The sequence below is a fragment of the Leptodactylus fuscus genome, chromosome 7, assembly GCF_031893055.1.
Source record: "Leptodactylus fuscus isolate aLepFus1 chromosome 7, aLepFus1.hap2, whole genome shotgun sequence".
Lineage (NCBI taxonomy): Eukaryota > Metazoa > Chordata > Amphibia > Anura > Leptodactylidae > Leptodactylus > Leptodactylus fuscus.
In genome coordinates, this window is record NC_134271.1 from 32,811,704 (window position 1) to 32,830,921 (window position 19,218).

At 42.4% G+C, this 19,218-nt stretch overlaps 1 protein-coding gene across 2 annotated transcripts in view; it reads left to right on the forward strand.

The window, feature by feature from the left end:
- The window catches only part of SPTBN2 (spectrin beta, non-erythrocytic 2), a 143,727-nt gene that overhangs the window by 70,846 nt on the left and 53,663 nt on the right, over positions 1–19,218 (forward strand). Inside the window, exon 1 of one of the 2 annotated variants that reach the window (XM_075281614.1) lies at positions 12,813–13,058. The exons of the other annotated variant lie outside the window; for it this stretch is intronic. Coding sequence (XP_075137715.1) covers positions 12,932–13,058 — 127 coding nt within the window. The 5' untranslated portion in view covers positions 12,813–12,931. Of the gene's footprint in view, positions 1–12,812; positions 13,059–19,218 lie in introns of those variants that run through there. 2 annotated transcript variants of the gene reach the window in all.

Genomic DNA, 19,218 nt, shown 5'->3' on the forward strand with positions numbered 1-19,218 from the left:
CAATATTCAAATTCTACTCTGTAAACCCTCTACCATTAATAGAATTATTAAAAAGCATGGGACTCCGTACTGACTCTTGTGCTACCTATCTATTGTCAGTGACCCAGTTCGAGTATATACCATTAATAACCACCCTATCCATGAGCTAGCTGGTAACCCAGTTACACACATTATCCCCTAGTCCCAATATTCGTATTTAGTGTACCAACATTTTATGTGGTAAAGTATGAAATGCATTTGAAAAGTCAAGATACACTATAACTACTGCCTGCTCCAAGTCCAGTCTGGAACTGACCTCCTCAAAAAAGCTAATCAAATTAGTCTGACAGTACCGATCCCTCATAAACCCATTCTGGTACTGTGTTATATGTGTATTATCATTGAGATATGCTTTTTTTTCCTTTAATGTAGATTGTGAGCCCCATATAGGGATCACAATGTACATTTTCTTTTTTTCCTATCAGTATGTCTTTGTAGAATGGGAGGAAATCCACGCAAACACAGGGAGAACATACAAACTCCTTGCAGATGTTGTTCCTGGCGGGATTCAAACCCAGGACACTGCAAGACTGCAATGCTAATCACTGAGCCACCGTGTTGCCCCTATCATTGAGATATGCTATCCTGGACTATCCCAGAAACCCTTCAAATAATTGTCCCTATAGCAGAGGTTAAATTTCCTGGGTCACTTTTAGACCCCTTTTTGAATATTGGTACCACATATACCATTTCTGGGGAAACAGACCCAGTCATTAATAAATCCTCAAATATTAGGTATGAGGGTTTGTCTATCATGGTACAGAATATTTTCCAAACTCTCAGGTGTATATGCCATCTGGACCTGGTATTGGGTTCTATACTTTAGTATTTTAAAGGCAGTGGTACATTTCCTTAGATGTTAAACAAGAGACATTTAATGGTTGTTGGTTTTTCCTGAATAAATACAGTAGAGAAGGTGGTATTTAATAGATCTGCCTTTTGCTCATCCTCCTCCACCATTACACCCAGATTATTTTTGAGATGTGATGTGATTTCCTGATGTGATGATGCAATGGAAACATGCTTTTTTATGTAGATTATGAGCCCCACATAGAGCTCACAATGTACATTTTTTTCCCTATCAGTATGTCTTTGGAATGTGGGATGGAAATCCATGCAAACACGGGGAGAACATACAAACTCCTTGCAGATGTTTTTTTTTGCCCTTGTCAGGATTTGAACACCAGGACTCCAGCGCTGCAAGGCTAAAAACTTTAGTTTGGTTAGCTTCAGTCAAGCAAAGCAAGAAACAAGAATTTAATACCATGACAGAATGCAACATATTGTAATACATTAAATAACCCAAAGAAACATTTCATAGTAGACTAGAAAGAGGTTAGTTCTCGATTCTTTAATCTGTCACAGTACATTCTGCTAAAATCTTCTTATAAAGCTAATTACTACCCCAAATAGCTGAAATATTTCCTGTGGCAGCTTAGAATATTAAAACCTCTTAATCACAGGAATATAATCCTCATTAAAAATCTTTACCTTTCTCTACTTGTCTGAATTTACATAGTCACTTTAAAAACTATATGGGGATAGTGCATTATAAGCTGAGTAACTTGGAATTTGTGTCTGGCCAATAAAGGCAAAATATAGTAGCATTCTTCTCCAAATTCTGCTTCAAAAGCAGTGTCAAATTCAGCGTCAAAATCTTCATCAAATTTCACACGTGAATTTACCCTTGGGCTCCGTTCCCATGGAGTAACGCGTCGCTCATTCTGACATGTAAACACGTGTCAGAGTGAGGCGCTTCAAAACAGACCCCATTGACTTCAATGGGTGCCGGCTTACGCGCGCTACCCATTGAACTCAATAGGAGGCTTTTTTCACCTATTGCTTTCAATGTGATAGGCGCATATCACATTGAAAGCAATAAGTAAAAAAAAGCCTCCCATTGAGTTCAATTGCTAACGCGCGTAAGACCGAACCCATTGAAGTCAATGGGATTCTGTTTTATTGTGCTCACTCTGACATGTGTTTACGTGTCAGAATGAGCGGCGCGTTACTCCGTGTGAACGGAACCTTAGTGCTGATTTAGGAGCAGATTTTTATGATGATGATTGTTTTTTTTCTACTTTCCATTGATTGTATAAAATCTGACTGAAGGCATGAAATTTTTTTTTCTGATAGCTGAAAAAGAATTAAAAAAAAAAAATATTCCCACTGAAATAAATGGGAGACAGATATAAGGCATTTTGGAGAAGATTTTAAGGCCCCATGTTACGGAAATGCAGCTTTTTTTGTTGCAGATTTTGCTGCGGTTTTTGAGCCAAAGCCAGTAGATTGGGTAATAAGTAGTCGTATAAGAACTTCCTATATATTTCCTGTTCCTTTTGTAGCCATTCTTGGCTTTGGCTCAAAAAAAACGTAACAAAATCTGCAACAAAAAAAGCTGCTTATCTGTAATGTGGGGCCTTAGCCTCAAAGAAGTATAGAGGAGAAATACATAATTGATAGAGGTCTTACCACTATAATCCTCACCGATTCTGAGAACTAGGGATCCTTTACCCCCACTGCACATTCAACCTGACTGCAGCCAGGGTGAATGTAGGTGTGTCCAGTTTTACTAAGTATAAGGAAAATAGAATAGTATCACATGAACACAATTCACCCCCCTCATCATACTAATTCCAGATGACTCCAAAATACCACCCACAACTCCTTAACCCTATAACCTCAGTTTTATTACCCTACCTTATCTCACTAACATATCACCTCATGAACTAATTGTCTTTGTGTAGCATCTTGCTAATGCTATGTTTTCAGTCATTTATTTGTACAGCCTGAAGAGCCTCTTTGCTTTGAAAGATTTCAAATGTAATCTTTTTAGTTACCTAATAATGGTATCAAACCTACAACAGTTTTGTAGTCACAGCTACATTGAGCCCTGTCAGGCTGAATGTAGAGCAGGAAAAAGGACACCCCCTTCTTGGAATTGTTGGGGGTCTCAGTTGTCATCCCAATGTCATCTCTCCAGTCTTAGCACCATATTCCTCAAATAGGTCCAGCTCACACATGTCCTGTCTGTATACTATAAAGGAAAGAGATTGAAATACACCTTTATATAATAATTCTAAAATCTCGCAATTTTTACTCTGGACACCAAGCCTAATATATACTGTTCTGTAGAGATCACTTTTCAGGAGTCATGTCAGCATTATCACAGCCAGGATTAAAATGAAAAGTTTTCATCTCTATAAAAGGTGAAGGACACAGCTCACCTCCTCCCTTCCTTGTATAATGACCTGTGCATGAGTCATAAAACATGCCTACAGAAGATCATGAATCATTGATTGCAGATTATAGGTTCCCATATTCTATCTAACAACTGTAAAGTATATTGTAGCAACCAGCTGATTCTGACATCTCCCGTCACCCAATCCTAACCACTGGTGCTGGTGCTCTGCCCTTCATGTCTCTCTTCTCAGCAGCCATTGCTGTTCCCTTTACCTTCTGTAGCGTCCATAGAGGGCACATGCTCGCTGTATGACTCTTCAAGGTTCTATTCTATTTTCAGTTATATAGCATACATTTTCTCACAGGAAGATTCCTTAGCAATGTTTGTAGCATGCTTGCAGCTTGTGAAGGTATTCTCTCTACTAAGTAGTTTCATCATCCATGTCCTGAGCGTTAGCAGTTTAGCCAACTCTGAACTTGTTCTACCTGACCTTTGCCTGAACAAACTTCATCTATTCTGAACTTGATTTTTGAGCCATGCCTGTGCCGGTCTTCAGTGCCATCGCTTTTTCTCAACCCTGTTGGGTCAGTCTGGAGTTAGTCTAAGATTATGCCTGGAGGTAGTGACATGGTGATTCAGTGGCATAAAACCTGCTGCATTACGCAAGAAAGAACGTAAAAACATTAGAAAAACAAAATATCTATCATACTGGGTTCACACCAGCGCTTATTTTCCTTTCGAAGATTCTGCCCCCATTCAACTTTTTTGGGCAGAAACCTGGTGGACCCTATTATAGTCTATGGGGTCTGCAGGTAACCTTTTTTAAGCGGATTGGGTTTCCATTTTTCAGGTCCCCAAGCGAACCCTAAGAACGGAAATCTGAGCGCAGGTATGAACCTACAGACAGTTAAAAAAAATAGGTGATGCATTCCCATCATGTGAATCAGAGACCAGTTTATCAGAGAGGACAATGTTTGAATGACTATCTGACTATCTACCTAGAGCTATTGTTTCAATGGAATTTTAGCATAAGAATGCATAAGGGCCCGATGACGTTTCATGTACACAGTAAGGATTTCTACAGAAAGGATAATAAATAACATCCTCTTCAAAGAATTTTTGATAAATGTTAAAAAAGCTGCATATTCAGGGCTCGTTCACATCTGCGCCCGGTCTCCGTTCTGCAGGTTTCCGTTTCCTGCACAAAACAGAGGCAGGAGACGGAAACCTGCAGGACTCTTTCTCACCCATTCATTTGAATGCAGAAGATGGAAACCACAGAATGGGGAGTAGAACGCAGGTGTGAACCTAGTGTCACCTAGAAGTATGTTTGACAAACAAACAAATAAATAAATAATAAGGCACCAAGGAGTTGTTGGAATTGAATGAATCTTTATAGTTGTGAATGTAACGATAACATATGTAAGGGTAAGTTCTCATGGCGGAATTTGAACATTACGCACAGCTAGCCACGGTGCACCGGCATTCCGTTCCGAATTAGGCCCAAATGCACAGGCCTAGTTGGGAGCGAGTGTCGCCCAGCGGAATCTTGCGGCAAGAAGGGTCATGTCGCGTTTCACATTGAAAGCAATAGGCAATAAAGCAGTCCCATTCATTTCTATGGGGGGTGCACGTATGTCGGCTCCCATAGAAAGCAATGGGATCTGTTCTAACGCCGCTGATTCGGAACGTGTTACACATTCAGAATCAGCGAGCGTATACCCCATGTGAAGGGGCCCTTAGAGAGCCTTTTTATAAGTCATTGGGGAAAGCACTTATAAGCCCTTTTTGGCAATACCCAGTGTCTAATCAGACCATACCTGTAATCATTTACGTATCTGCCTGAGATATCAGATCATACCGATTTTGCAGCAATCCAACATTTCTATCTGGACGCGTTTTTTTTTTTTTTTTTGTCAATGAATGTGCAATCCATGCGTTCTACTTTCTTTCCTTCATGGTGATAATCAGTAATAAGTGAGAAATGTGTTTTCTACTGTTACGAATCGACAAAAAAAAAAAATCGCTTGAAGCTATGTTTACCTATGGGGTTACTGAGTAACAATGTTCACCTTCAGACATCATTGTCTCCTAAAGCATACAAAATATGAAGTAAAAGCCTGAAAATACTGCTATGTATGACTGGTATGTGAAGTATTACAAAGACATTACCATGACCCATACTCCACATATCCAGGGATATTCAAGGCAAAGCCGGATGTGTCAAGTTATTGCTGTTTGTATACTTATTAAAATTACTAGAGGACCCAAGGACAGATCTAGTGAGCGAAAATCAGGTCTTGGACATATTTCATGTACGTAGATATAAGAGGACCTGGATAAGAAATACTGAGTGGAATTTCTACATGAAAAAGGGTATTCTGAGACATTTTCTGAAGTAACTTATTCCAGCATTTTTTTTCTCTCTTACTGTTTATGAGTAGAGATGAGCGAGTACTATTCGAAACGGCTGTTTCGAATAGCACACACCCATAGGAATGAATGGAAGCAGCCGGCACGCTGACTTTGCCGGCGGCCGGCCGCTTAACTCCCATGCATGCCAGCTGCGTCCATTCATTCCTATGGGTGCGTGCTATTCGAAACAGCCGTCTCTATTTATGAGCAATCAGTGCTGTTATTTTTGGTGCCTTAGTCTCTAGCAGATGAGGCACCAAACAGAACTGATTGCTCAGGAAGAGTGGGGGCTAGAGAGAAAAAATTCAGTGGAGCAGTTCCTATTGAAGGATGAAAAGAACTAGACTTGGCGAAGATGATGAAATGTTCTCTTTAAAGTGGTGTACAGAGTTGGGGAAAAAATTGCTCAACAGGGGAAATGTGTTAAAACACTAAAGAAATATTACTTCCCCATTTATTCACCTCTATTATGTTTACTTAGCTGCAGCCATGACATGCTTGAATACTCATGTGAGACTGTAGAAAACGGTTTACAACATGTTAGACTGGTAACTGGATGCAGCAGTCGCTTGGGTATATGTCCACATCATTGTTGCAGCCAAGTAAACCAAGACTAGAAGGTGGACTTAAGCGATGTTGCTGCTGGTACTGTATACGTGCACACTGTATATTGTTCAAGTTGTAAGAACAACATGGTGGCTCAGTGGTTATCCAAGGACAACATCGGCATGGCGTTTATATGTTCTCCACATGTTTATGTGGGTTTCCTCTGGATACTCTGGTTCCCTCCCACACTTCAAAGACATACTGATAATATATTAGGAATGCAGACAAGCAACCCTATGACAAGGACTGAAAAGGTCTGTGGAATATGTTGGGGCTTATACAAGTAAGCAAAATAAATTTCAAAAAAATTACAGCTCAGCCCTCATTCACTTCAATAGGAGCAGAACTGCAGTAAGTCACATGACCACTATACAATGCACCATGCCATGTGCTTCTGGCTGTGTACAATCCCTCGCAGCTTTCAAAGGACAGAAAGAGGAACAGAATATTCCCACAAACCCACCCACTTCCACTTTGCCCATTCCCATACATTTCTCTTTGTGCTTCCACTTCACCCTAACATGGTATGCCCTCACAGCATAATGTCCCCCTCCAATTGCCCTCACAGTATAAAGTCCTCTCCCTCTCCAAGATCACGCAGTTTAATGTCTCCTTCCAACTGCCCCGACAGATTTATGTCCCCTTCTACCTGTCCCCAGTTTAATTTCCCCCTCTGCTCCAGTTGCCCCCAGTTTAATGTCCCCCTCCAGCCAACACATTTTATTGTACCTCTCCAGCTTCCCCGCAGTTTAATACCCCCCCCCCCAACTGCGCCCTGCAGTTGTCATCACAATATCCTCACAATATTATGCCACTCTCCTTGTATCAAACAAACATAAAAAAACCTAATACTCACCTCTCCTTGTTCCCTGCTGTTCTGTCCTCTGTCTCTGGTCCGGAGTTTTCAGGAAGCTGTAGGCGTAGAGACAGGGGCAGAATGGAGAAGACGTGGATGATTCCCCGCTGCACCACTATATGCAACTCATCTACGTCCTGAGTAGAAATTGGAACATACTTCCAGTTGACCGGGACAAGACCAGAAATCCGGACGTTTGGGAGATAAGCTCTGTACACTGTATAGTACCAGAGCCAGTAGAAGTCCTGAGCAGCTTATCAGTGCTAGTGCGGAGTGTGGGTGTTGCCCCCCACTGATCAGATACTGGGGGCAAATCCTAACAATAGGCCGTAAAAGAAAAAAAAATCAAGAAGACTCTTAAGATTAGTTAAACACTGGTCTTAATAAATTCCACCATAGGCTTTTATGAGCCATATTAGAATTGCATAATTGTAGTTTCTGAAATCAGAAATAAAAATCTGGAGTCTGTAAATGTCCTTTACTCCCATTTTAATACATTGCAAAACTCAGCGTAGTTCTGGCAACTGTGAAATCTGTGAAGTTTTGTGGTGAAGAGCCAATAGCCAAGGACATCACTGCCCCTCACCCTGTGTTTGTGCGGGATTGTTCGAGACACAGTAAATTGCTCAACAATTGCAGGACAAAAGGTCTGTTTGCTTTTGGATCTGGGATGAGGTGTGATCTGTGTTTGGGGGGCTCAAAGCAAGGGGGATGGGAGAAGTCTGTTCACTCCATGTTTGGGTCATGCAGCTGAGGAATATGTATTGTGTTTTTTTCTTTGTTTACTGCATGTTTTATGTACCACTATGATATTACAAAATGCAAAAGTGTGCACTCTCAGACTCTCTTAGGAAGAGTCCAACGGTATCTTAATACTACATGCATACATAAAACTATACGCTGCGAATTTGAACCAAAATCCTTACCAAATCCACATTTGGATTTTGTTTTGCGTGTGTTATAGATTTTGTTATCCATTTTACCCCTCTCATTGAAATAGATCAAATCTGTGCTGAAAATCCACACCTTGTGTCAATTTCTGTATAAAAAAACAATGTACAATGTGTACCAGAGATTAAAAAAACTCATTGATTTATTACGGCTAGTGTCAATGGATTATCCATCACATTTTTCTTTACTGTATCATCAAAGTTTTCTCTTATCTCTTTCAAAAATGCTAAAAAAAAAAAAAATCAATAAAAAAAGACAAAAAGAATCCCAGTTGGCTCTGCAAAGAGAAGGTTGCTATCCCCAGGCGAACATGAAGCAATAAGGCTGGATTCACATCTGAATTGGAGTCTCTGAAGGACATTTTGCTGCAGACTCTGTCTAAAATCAGCAGAGACAAAAGTCCTCTGTATAAATCCGGCAGACCCCATTTATACCCTATGGGGGTCTGCGGGTAACCACTTTCTAGAGAGGATCTTTCATGTCCTCAGACACATGCGGTTTTATATACCACTAAAAAGCAACAGTGCACTGCATTCAGCACATTGTCAGCTTTCCCGTTATGTGCCCCGGGGCTGGAGATATTGGTGCTATTACCAATCTCTGCCCACTGTCAGAAGGGTGTTTCTGAGAGTCTAGCTGGACTGCAAGGAATTCCCCTCCTGACAGTACTCGTCCATAGCCCTGTACTGTCAGAGGGGGCGTTCCTTACCGCCTAGCGATGACGCTAAGCTGTGAAGAACATCCCCCCCCCGTACTCGCCTATGGACAGTCAAGGGGGTGTGTCTCACAGCCCAGCTAGACTGTCAGGATTGCCCTTCTGACAGTGGGCAGAGATCGGTGCCATTATAGCGGCACTGATATCTACAGCCTGGGGGCACATAATGGGAAAGCCGACAGTGCGCTGAATTTAGCGAAAATCAGCTTTCTAGCAGTATATAAAACTCCATGTGCCTGAGGACATGAAAAGTCCTCTTTAATCAGACAGGGTCTTTGTCTTTCGGGTCCCCATGTGGACAACAGAGACCTGACCACTAGTGTGAACCTATTTTTATTGACATGCTGTATGTTCGAAGTTTGTTTCTACCGGGTGTGGAAGGGATTTCTTTCAACTTCTGTACTACATCAGAGTGGGTTAGCCAATCAGCTGTGAGTATGTCAAAGTATACTTGGACATAGTCTAGGTTACAATTCTCACAGGAGAAGAGATTCTTGAATCACAATAGGTTTTCTGCTGGGTAAACTGTGGGGCAAGATCTAAGGAAGCTTCCTGTTTTCCTTCCTTTACCCTCACTATGGGTATGGACTTTTCTGCTTAGATTCTCAGGTCATGGTTTTCAGAACAGTCACTGAAGTATGTATGTGTATGCTGCTGGGAACATCTGGAGCAAAAGGCAGGAATGAAGCTAGAGATAGTCATTGGGAAAGGGGTCGTGGTGCGGCAACTTCAGAGGATGAGATAAAGATGTCATTAGAAGACAAATCAACAAGAAAAAAAATGGTTAGACATTACATTCTAGGCTATAAAGTCATAGAAACTCTAGAGGCAAGTCTACGATCATTAGCAGGCAATGGTTATCAGCCAGATCTTCTGTTTTCAAGTTGCCCAAAAGTATGGTCATCAAATCAGGCCATTCACCATGTAGACCCTATGCAGTACGTCACAACATAAAAACCAAATGAGACAGTGATCAGTGTCTAGAGGACAGTCACATTATAGGTAAAACAAACATATGCGCCATCATCATGGGCTCAGGACAACCTTTCTTAAATTGTACCACCTACAGTCATTATTACCACATTTGAGGGAATTCATTATAGTTGTTATGCCATTTTTTGGTAGAAAAAAAGTCACAAAACGGTGATTAAAAAAAATAACTAAAACAGTCACAAGTGGCATTTTTAAAAAGTGAGTGTGGGCGAGACCATGACTGGCACCACATTCATAATTTATGCCAACAAAGTAGCGTAAATGACTATGAGCTGCCATAAATTTTCGTCTAGGCACAAGGATGCCAGGAAGATGCACAGAGGAGACTGACATACCCCTTATTATTCATATATACACTATTGTACTGCAATATATTATGTCTGGAAATCTGAATCTTCCGTACATGGAAAGCAGGGTCATGAACATATAGGTTATACATATATGAATTTACAAAGAGAGCTACAGATGCTTATAGGTTATACATGAGGGCTATAGATACATATAAGCTATAAGATATGATAAGATAATCCTTTAATAGTCCCACAGTGGGGAAATTTCAGCATGTTACAGTAGCATAGTAATACAGGTACAGGATAATACACAGTAATATATTACAGAAGTAGGCACACATATGCTGAGAAGAGAAGATATACTAGGAGTCCATAGCAGCTAAGGAACGGAAGAGAAAGAAGGAAGACTTCATAGTCATAATCATTAGTTTATAAACATAAACAGTGCTGTAGATATGTAGGGATGTAGCTGTAGGAGGTGCAGAGGTACTAGTTTCTACTGGGCCCTGGACCCAGAGGGGACCCCAAAGTTTCCTCTGTTACATAAAACTTGCCACTATTCTAAATAGCTCAGGGTAGGTAGGGGCCCCATTACAAATTTTTGCATTAAAGCCCAGGGGCTTCAAGTTCTGCCTCTAGATATAGGGTATGCATAGGGAGTAATTATTATTATTATTTATTTATATAGCACCATTAATTCCATGGTGCTTTACATTTGGGGGTTACATACAATACACAAAATATACAGGTAGATATAATACTAACAATGACCGACTGGCACAGTGGGGTAGAGGGCCCTGCCCGCGAGGGCTTACAATCTATGAGGGAAGGGGGGGTAGAGACAGAAGGAGAGGGGGAGACTGTACAGATGACAGTGTGGTGATAGCGTTATTGGAGGTTGTAGGCCTTCCTGAATAGGTGAGTCTTCAGGGTCTTCTTGAATCCTGTGATTGTGGGGGTCAGTCTTATGTGTCTTGGTAAGTAGTTCCAGAATATGGGGGATGCACGGGAGAAATCTTGGAGATGGTTGTGTGAGGAGCGGATGAGAGCAGAGCGGAGTAAGAGGTCATTGGAGGATCTGAGGTTACGTGTGGGCAGATAGCGGGAGATTAGTTCAGAGATATATGGAGGGGACAGGTTGTGGATGGCTTTGTATGTTAATGTTAGTAGCTTGAATTCAATTCGCTGGGCTATGGGTAACCAGTGGAGGGACTGGCAGAGGGGAGCAGCCGATGAAGATCGGGGGGAGAGGTGGATTAAGCGAGCAGCACAGTTTAAGGTGGACTGGAGGGGAGCGAGGGTGTTTGCTGGGAGTCCATGCAGAAGGGTGTTGCAGTAGTCTAAGTGGGAGATTATGAGGGCCTGGACGAGCATCTTAGTGGTTTCAGGGGTGAAGAAGGAGCAAATTCGATGGATGTTCTTGAGTTGGAGGTGGCAGGAGGTGTTGAGGGTTTGAACGTGTGACTTGAAGGATAGGTCGGAGTCCAGGGTTACCCCAAGGCATTAGGCCCGTCGGACAGGGGTAATTGTGGTTTCGTTAACTTTGATAGATGAGTCAGGTGGAGGGGCCATACGGGATGGGGTGTAGATGATGAACTCTGTTTTCTCCATGTTGATAAGACAATCCTTTAATAGTCCCGCAGTGGGGAAATTTCAGTATGTTACAGCAGCATAGTAATACAGATACAGGATAATACACAGTAATATATTACAGAAGTAGACACACATATGCTGAGAAGAGAAGATATACTAGGAGTCCATAGCAGCTAAGGAACAGAAGAAAGAAGGAAGACGTCATAATCATAAGTTTTCTGTACAGAGTGATCTTTGCTTGGTCTGATGTAGATTATACAGCCTGGTCGCGGTTGGGAGGAAAGACTTGCGATAACGCTCCTTCTCACACTTGGGGTAAAGCAGTCGGTCACTTACAGTGTTACCAAGTGCCATCAAGGTCTCATACATGGGGTGGGATTTGTTCTCCCGCATGGAGCTCACCATGGACAGTATCCTTCTGTCACCCACCACCTGTACTGGGTCCAGGGGGCTCCCAGGCAAGAGCTGAAGGGGTTTGAAAGAGTCCTGCAGGTTTCCGTCTCCTGCCCAGTTTTGTGCAGGAAATGGAAACCTGCAGAATGGAGACCGGGCGCAGATGTGAACGAGCTCTGAGACAGAAATATAGAAAAAAAAAATTATATATATTGGCTATATATATATATGAGAGAGGCTATACACAAGGAGCTACAGATACATATAGGTGATACACTGGGATCTATATATGCAGAACATATAGGTTATATACACGTATTCATATTGCTTGGCATGTCTGACAATGTCACCCTATGCACATGTGTCTCCATGCTGTATACTGCCAGCTGTGACACACCTAGCACACTACATGGCAGGCAGACTATGAGGACTGTACCACCTTCCTTGTCCCCTCCCCCGTCACACCTTTCCGAGTGGTTCCACCCAACCTGCCCCTTGTAGTGTAATCTCCACCCCGGGACAAGCTTCTCTAGACCTGCCTGAGACTTGTAATAAGATCAAGGTACAGGAAGAGCTGCAGCGGGAAAGTCCATCTCCCCGAGTGGCAGGAATCCCAGGAATTCCTGAAATCTGAGCTTTTTAGGCTTGTGCACAGGGAAAGGTGCAGACGGAGAGCGGCAGTCCCGGGACTTGTGTCTCTCTGCAGCAGCAGCGCGACCACCTGGATTATATCGTGACTGCGAGTCGTGCTAGGAGTCTGCGGCCCCATCAGGCAATGCAGAGTGGCGGGCGGATGGTCGCATCGTAACACCTGGACTTCCCGCGTCTGCCTCTCATGGAGGCTTCTCTGCTGTAACTTGGCGGAAAGTTTGTTGTGCTGCTGAGCTCCCGGGACAATGTACCAGGTGGACTCCGGGTACGTGGAGGTGCCGCGGCCCTCCTCTCCTCTGCTGTCACCCGCAGCCTTCGTCAACTCCGTGCAGTATGCCAACGTGCTGGAGGGGAGATTCAAGCAGCTCCAAGGTGAGGAGACCCTGCAGATAGGCTGGGAGGCTACAACAGTGACGTGTGCGCATGCTTCCGGGACAGCGCCGCCTGCTGGTGGGCCACTACAACTCCCAGCATGTCCCAGGGGGGGCTTGAGGCTGACTGGCCATACATAGCACCACTGGCCATTTGTCTGGTGAGCTATAGCAGCAGCCCCACAAGGCAACATTGGCCACCACTCCTGTCATGTGCCCAATGATCACTGTGTCGCCCCAGCGGGCAACTGCAACTTGTAAAAAGTCTACGAGTTCGGGCCCAAGTTGCTGTGGAACAATAGTCTAAATATGGGTGGGGGGCTTTAATATTCCCAATAAGAAGACGTGTAGTTGGGAATAGTTTTGGTGCATCTTTGGCACACAGTCCCTTTTTTTTGCAATGACGTACCCGTTTCCACTTTTTGCACCCTATTAGCCCCGTTTTGCAAAAATGAGTAGAGACCAGAGCGAGCGGGAGCACGGATGCTATAATGTGCCTCACCCCAGAAAGCTGGCAACTGTTATATAGGAAATCTAGGCCATGGACTTCCATTCTGGTACATGAAACACTAAGAGGCCAGAGCTTCTTGATAATTCGGTTAGCGCCAGTCGGGGACTTCATTAAGAATGGCGTCTGGAATTCCAGTCTAGGGGGGTGTTCACACTACTATTACTGTCCTGTACTCCTCTATCATAGGATGAGAGCAATGGACTATAATGGTGATAGAACTGAGGCCGTCAGACTGCTCCTCATCTGTAGGAAACCTGATGGAAGAATTGTAATGGCAAAGTAATCCTAACTGGAAGGTTCTGTCTTGTCTTTTACATTCTAGTGATTGGCCAGGGACAAAGGGGGCTCCGCCTGCGTCAGTCACTCCATCGCTGTTATTGTCCATCTTAAGATGGATGAGAGCAAAGACATTGAATAAAAGTAGTGTGAACGTACCCCTAATGGGCTTTGACAATGACCATGTGGTAGTTGTTTTTCAATTATAAGTAAATCAGGCCTTGGGGTGTGATCACACCATGATTTTCTTTAATGCAGATTTTGGCATGTGTATGTTACATCCTATTATTTACTATGGAAATCTGTGCTGTAGTTTATAGGGAATTTTCCACGTTACTCGAAAAAAAAAAAAAATCTTGTGGCTGTCTGCTGTGTCTGTTCGTAGTCTTTTCTATATGGACCTGGGTGACCTTATCTGTTTGTGGTGAAAGTAACTTTACCCATTTTGGGAATAGGTGGTCTTTTAAAATGGCGGCGCTTTAAATAAAGACATCTTCTAGATTACTATTGTCAGCTCTGACCGACCCCCTGAACTTTTTGTTCTGAGATGTCTTGGCGGGCATTTGCAAGATGACTGTATTATACAATGCAACTGTTCTGTGGCAATGGCTGTTGCTAAGGTGTCACCCCTATGACCTAGGACCCAATATTATGTGGTACAGTATGTAAAGGGGAAGCTGTATTTACATCTGAGTTGGGGTCTCCATCACAGATCATGTTAGAAAGGCTCATATTGCAGTATGTGACAGAAACCAACAATCCCCACTATAGTCAATGGGTCTGTCGGCGCCTTCACTGTCCATCATGTCACAGATCGGTCTCAGGTCTTTTCTTATGACATGACAGAAAAAAAAAGCAAAGCCTGACAGATGTGAACCCGGCCTAAGCTGTTGCTTCTCTGTTGCTGTGTCTGCACCAGAGCAAATGACCTTTCTCTGCTATGTCAGTCTCTTCCACAGGTGTAGAGGTCATACATATATCTGACAGCTATGTTCCCCATTAACGTGCACAGTCAGGTAAATGTGTCAGAGAGGAATTCCCAGAGCAACATAACCCACCTTACATATCCTAAGTCTATAGGTAACTAACATACAGCACAACTTGTCAGCAATGGCATCATTACAAAGGTTCATGTTCCATAGAAGTAGGAATTGCAAAATATTACTATTAATGTTCTAGAAGTTAGTAGGTTATTACTGCATTGTATAGAGGGCGTTTCCAAAATACTGAACATTTCTGTTATTTCTCAATGGATAGCACACCATCATATCTGAAAAATGAACATGAATTAAGATGTTTGTATAATTCTTGTTAACTTCAATACTATGACCGCTCCGATATCCATAAAACAATATAATGCAAAAAATGCCAAATAACTAAAATTATATTACCATATCACCATTGTCTTATCACCAATAACCTCAATCTAATGCGCTGTGATTGGTAACACAGGTGGTTGTGAAATAACAACATCAATTTATTATTCAAAGTATGCAAAAATCATATTAGATGTAATTAAAAAAAAAAATAAAAAAAAAATATATATATATATACAGTATAATGACCACACTGAGCGATATCTACACTGCCGCCAAGTATTCAATGGGGTACTAATTTGTATAACTAATGCCAATGCTGACAAGTAATATTCTGGAATTGCTATCCACTCTATGGAGCATTAACCTCTTATATATACAGTACATATAACTGCTGTGGATTTCTGTGATCTAATATTGATGGCTACTCTCCCCCCTCCCCACCTTCTATATACGTACAAGTCTACAAAGGGAATATAGCATCTGGTAGCAACTTATTTTCCCTTAGAACAAGCAACTGGGCATGTTGAAATCCAACAAGACCAATCTTTAGACCTTTGCCACAACCCCCCTAAACATTAGATGGCGGGCCCGTCTAATACATATGGGCACTATGTTCTCAGACTATCATCTCATATCATGTATGGCCAGTGTGACCGATCTGCCTGGTAGATGAGGGCACATCACACATGATCTATATGTCCGTGCCTATTATCAGCTTTGCCCCTGTGTAGACAGTAAATGATCTTTCTGATGTAGTTTTTTACTATAGGACTATTTGGGGTGACATTGGTGTTGGTTTCTCTGTTGTGCTGCCTGTATAGATTGGATTTGTCATGGCCCCGCTTCTTGTAAGGAGGCATCCTCACATCTGTGTCTCCTTTCTTACCTTTTGAAGGCCTTTGATATGTTTCTGCCATTCAGCTTTCTGACGTCAGCTCTGTTTGGACTCTTTGTGACTTTGTTCCTGATGCTATTCATGTGTAGGATAGAATTATCCTTTGATACAGAGATTTTACACTCCTTCATCTGCGAGAACAGTGGGAAAATGATGACTGCCTCGACCGCCGTGTTGTGCTGTATTATCCTATATATTGTTAGGATCCCCAGTCTCTATTGCTTTAGCCACTGTAGCCAGAATCCCATTATGGTTGCCTGGGGCTTGGGAGGGTCTGAGTGCAGGAACCTACTGCCATGACTTGGACCAGTGACAAGAACATGCAGAACAATGTAGATATCTGTTTCTACAGAGTATTTAGACACTTGATACATTAAAGGGGGTTCCTGCCATTACAGTCACGGTCGGGTTCAGCATGCTCCTGCTTTTTATCTATTGTATGATTAATTTGTGTAGATTATTGGGGTATATTAGTAATGTAGTGAATATACAGAATAGAGGAACCAAAATATATCTGTCTGTCTTATTGCAGTATGGCGGCCATACGCAGCCTTGTGTTCTGCAGGACAATAGCCGGGCCTTGTAATTGCGGACTTGCTTACCTATGCAAGGCCATTGTTTGGCATGTAAATAACAAGACAATGACTTTGTATAAACTAAACCCTGGCACCTGGTGTCATCTTCATTGTGAAGAACCTAACATACAAGGCAGGTTAAGGTACAAAAGAGCTGTAGATAACATTTATAAAGCTCTACAGGAGTAAGGCCTGGTTCACATCTGCATCCAGGCCATTCCAATCCCCTATCTGCATGTAATATGTGGAGAGAAGTCCTACAAGCAGCACTTTTCTCTCAACAATTTTGGTGCGGAAACCACACATTATAGTCTATGGTGTTTGCAGGTTTCATTAGGTAACCTTTTTTTATGCGGACAGGTTTCCCTTTATTCCCCAAGCAACTCCCCAAAAAACCAGAACGCAGATGTGAACCAGGTCTCAGGCTGGTCAGAAACATGCAATACATGTCACAAATTGCTTGTTTGGCCAACCTGTATAAGTCCCAATCATCCCCCACACACACATGCATGCTTGGCCTCATCCAGTCCCAAATGTAAAGCACCATGGAATTAATGGTGCTATATAAATAAATAATAATAATAATAATCCAGTCACAGTCCTGTTCGGTGAAATTCGCAGGTGCACATGAGAATTTCCGGGCTATCGATGTACCAGATGGAATTTGTATATCTCGTGTCTATTGTTGGCCTGTCTGTACCTGGTATTAGGGAAACACAAAAAAGGTCAACTTTGTTTCCCCATAAACACACAGAAACCTGGATATGTTTTCGGTCATCAGCTAAATCCTGTAGATTGATCCGATGACAAACTGTGTATGGCTAAATATTCCTACATATTCTGTCCTGCGGGGTGGGGAGATGTGACATTGGATCAGGCTGAATGAGTTACAGAATACATTGCAATGAATGTTTCTGCTGGTGCCTGCCCGGTCATCATGATCTTACTTTATTATATGGTCGGTGGAATATGGTGACCTTCATGTGTCCTACCCTGTATTACCAGTGTAAATTGCATTCCAGGTACTAGATTAATATGCATTCCTGCGAAGGCCACAACTTTGTAAGGCTTTGTTCACATGTCCTTCTTACTACCTGCACATTCAGTATATATGCTGGGAAAGCTCCTACTGTAGGTATTACACAGATCTATAGCCCCTCTCCCTATACACCTAGCTTTGGGCCAGTGTATTGGTGCATATATATATATATATTTATATATATATATATATATATATATATATATATATATATATATATTCAAGTACACTGACTATAGGGTATCTGCAGTGCTCCTGTTCCGTCGGGAAAGGGTTAATAGGAGCACTGCAGATCCCCTATACTCAGCCAGGCTGAATTCCAAGTGGGGAAAAAAAAACTCAGTCTTTAAGCTCAGGGAAGGGGCAAACAGACAACCAAAACACCCCCTCCCCTTCCCCAGCAACTACTGCACTCAAAAATTTTCCAGTAGCTCCTGCATCCCCCCCCCCCCCCCCCCCCCGCCAAGGCTTATACTCGAGTAAATAAGTTTTCTCAGTTTTTAATGATAAATTAGGGGCCTCGGCTTATATTCGGGTCGGCTCATACTCGAGTATATACGGTAGTTATGTGTGTACATTATTATATATTTGAGCCCTGTTCCTAAATGTGTGCTAGTAGGGATCACTGGGTGAATCAACGTGTAGGGACAACTACTGTCTGGTATAAGCTGGCCACTTGACCAACAACTATTTCTCTTGACTCTTCATGCACGTGCATTTGTTCTCAGCTTGAAGATTGGAATAAGTACAAGTTTCTAGAAAGGCATGGCCAGAGTCTTACCTCCCCAGTCCCCTGCACATCTGCTGTGACACCCACTAGATGGTCACCAGGTCCTGCTCTTCAGAGAGATTTGGGATCCTTATTTAAATATACACAAATAATGCCATATAATGATCCTTTATCTTAGGTCTCTGTGTCTGCCCCATTCATGGTGGGGGAGGTAATGAAGCAGAAAGTGTTTATCTCCATGTACTGGTACAGAGCACTTATTCTACGCTCTGTGATCTCTTCCACCCACATGCTCTGTATATAATATACGGCGTGACCGTTCCTCATGCTATCCAAGATCACTTACATCTGAAGATTGCAGCCATATCTCTGCACGTGAGACTCCAAGGGTGACCATGGAGTATTAGCCTCTAGTACTGACAAGGATTTGGGTCCCAGTGGACCATGGTGGTATACCTAAAGCTCCACATAGAAGAATCTGTGGACCCATCCGCTTACATTTACATCTTTGTATCATGTATGACAACATCTTGCAGACATAGTCCTTGCAGTCCTAGTTTATAGTCACATAAATTGCATTGAACCCCCCCCCCCCCCTTTTTTTTTTTTTTCTTTTTAAGTTTTTTTTTCTACACCTTTTTCTTTTTTAGTCTTGGACATATTTGCTGTCTTCAGGGGCCTTTTATGCACCCAGGAAATCCTGAATAACCTTGCTGGCAATTGATGAAAGGTGACTTTTTATTGTTGTGTCTCAGGCCCTCCCTTTCTGCCACACCCTGGGTCTTCTTTACTATCACCAGGTATGAACAGGAGAAA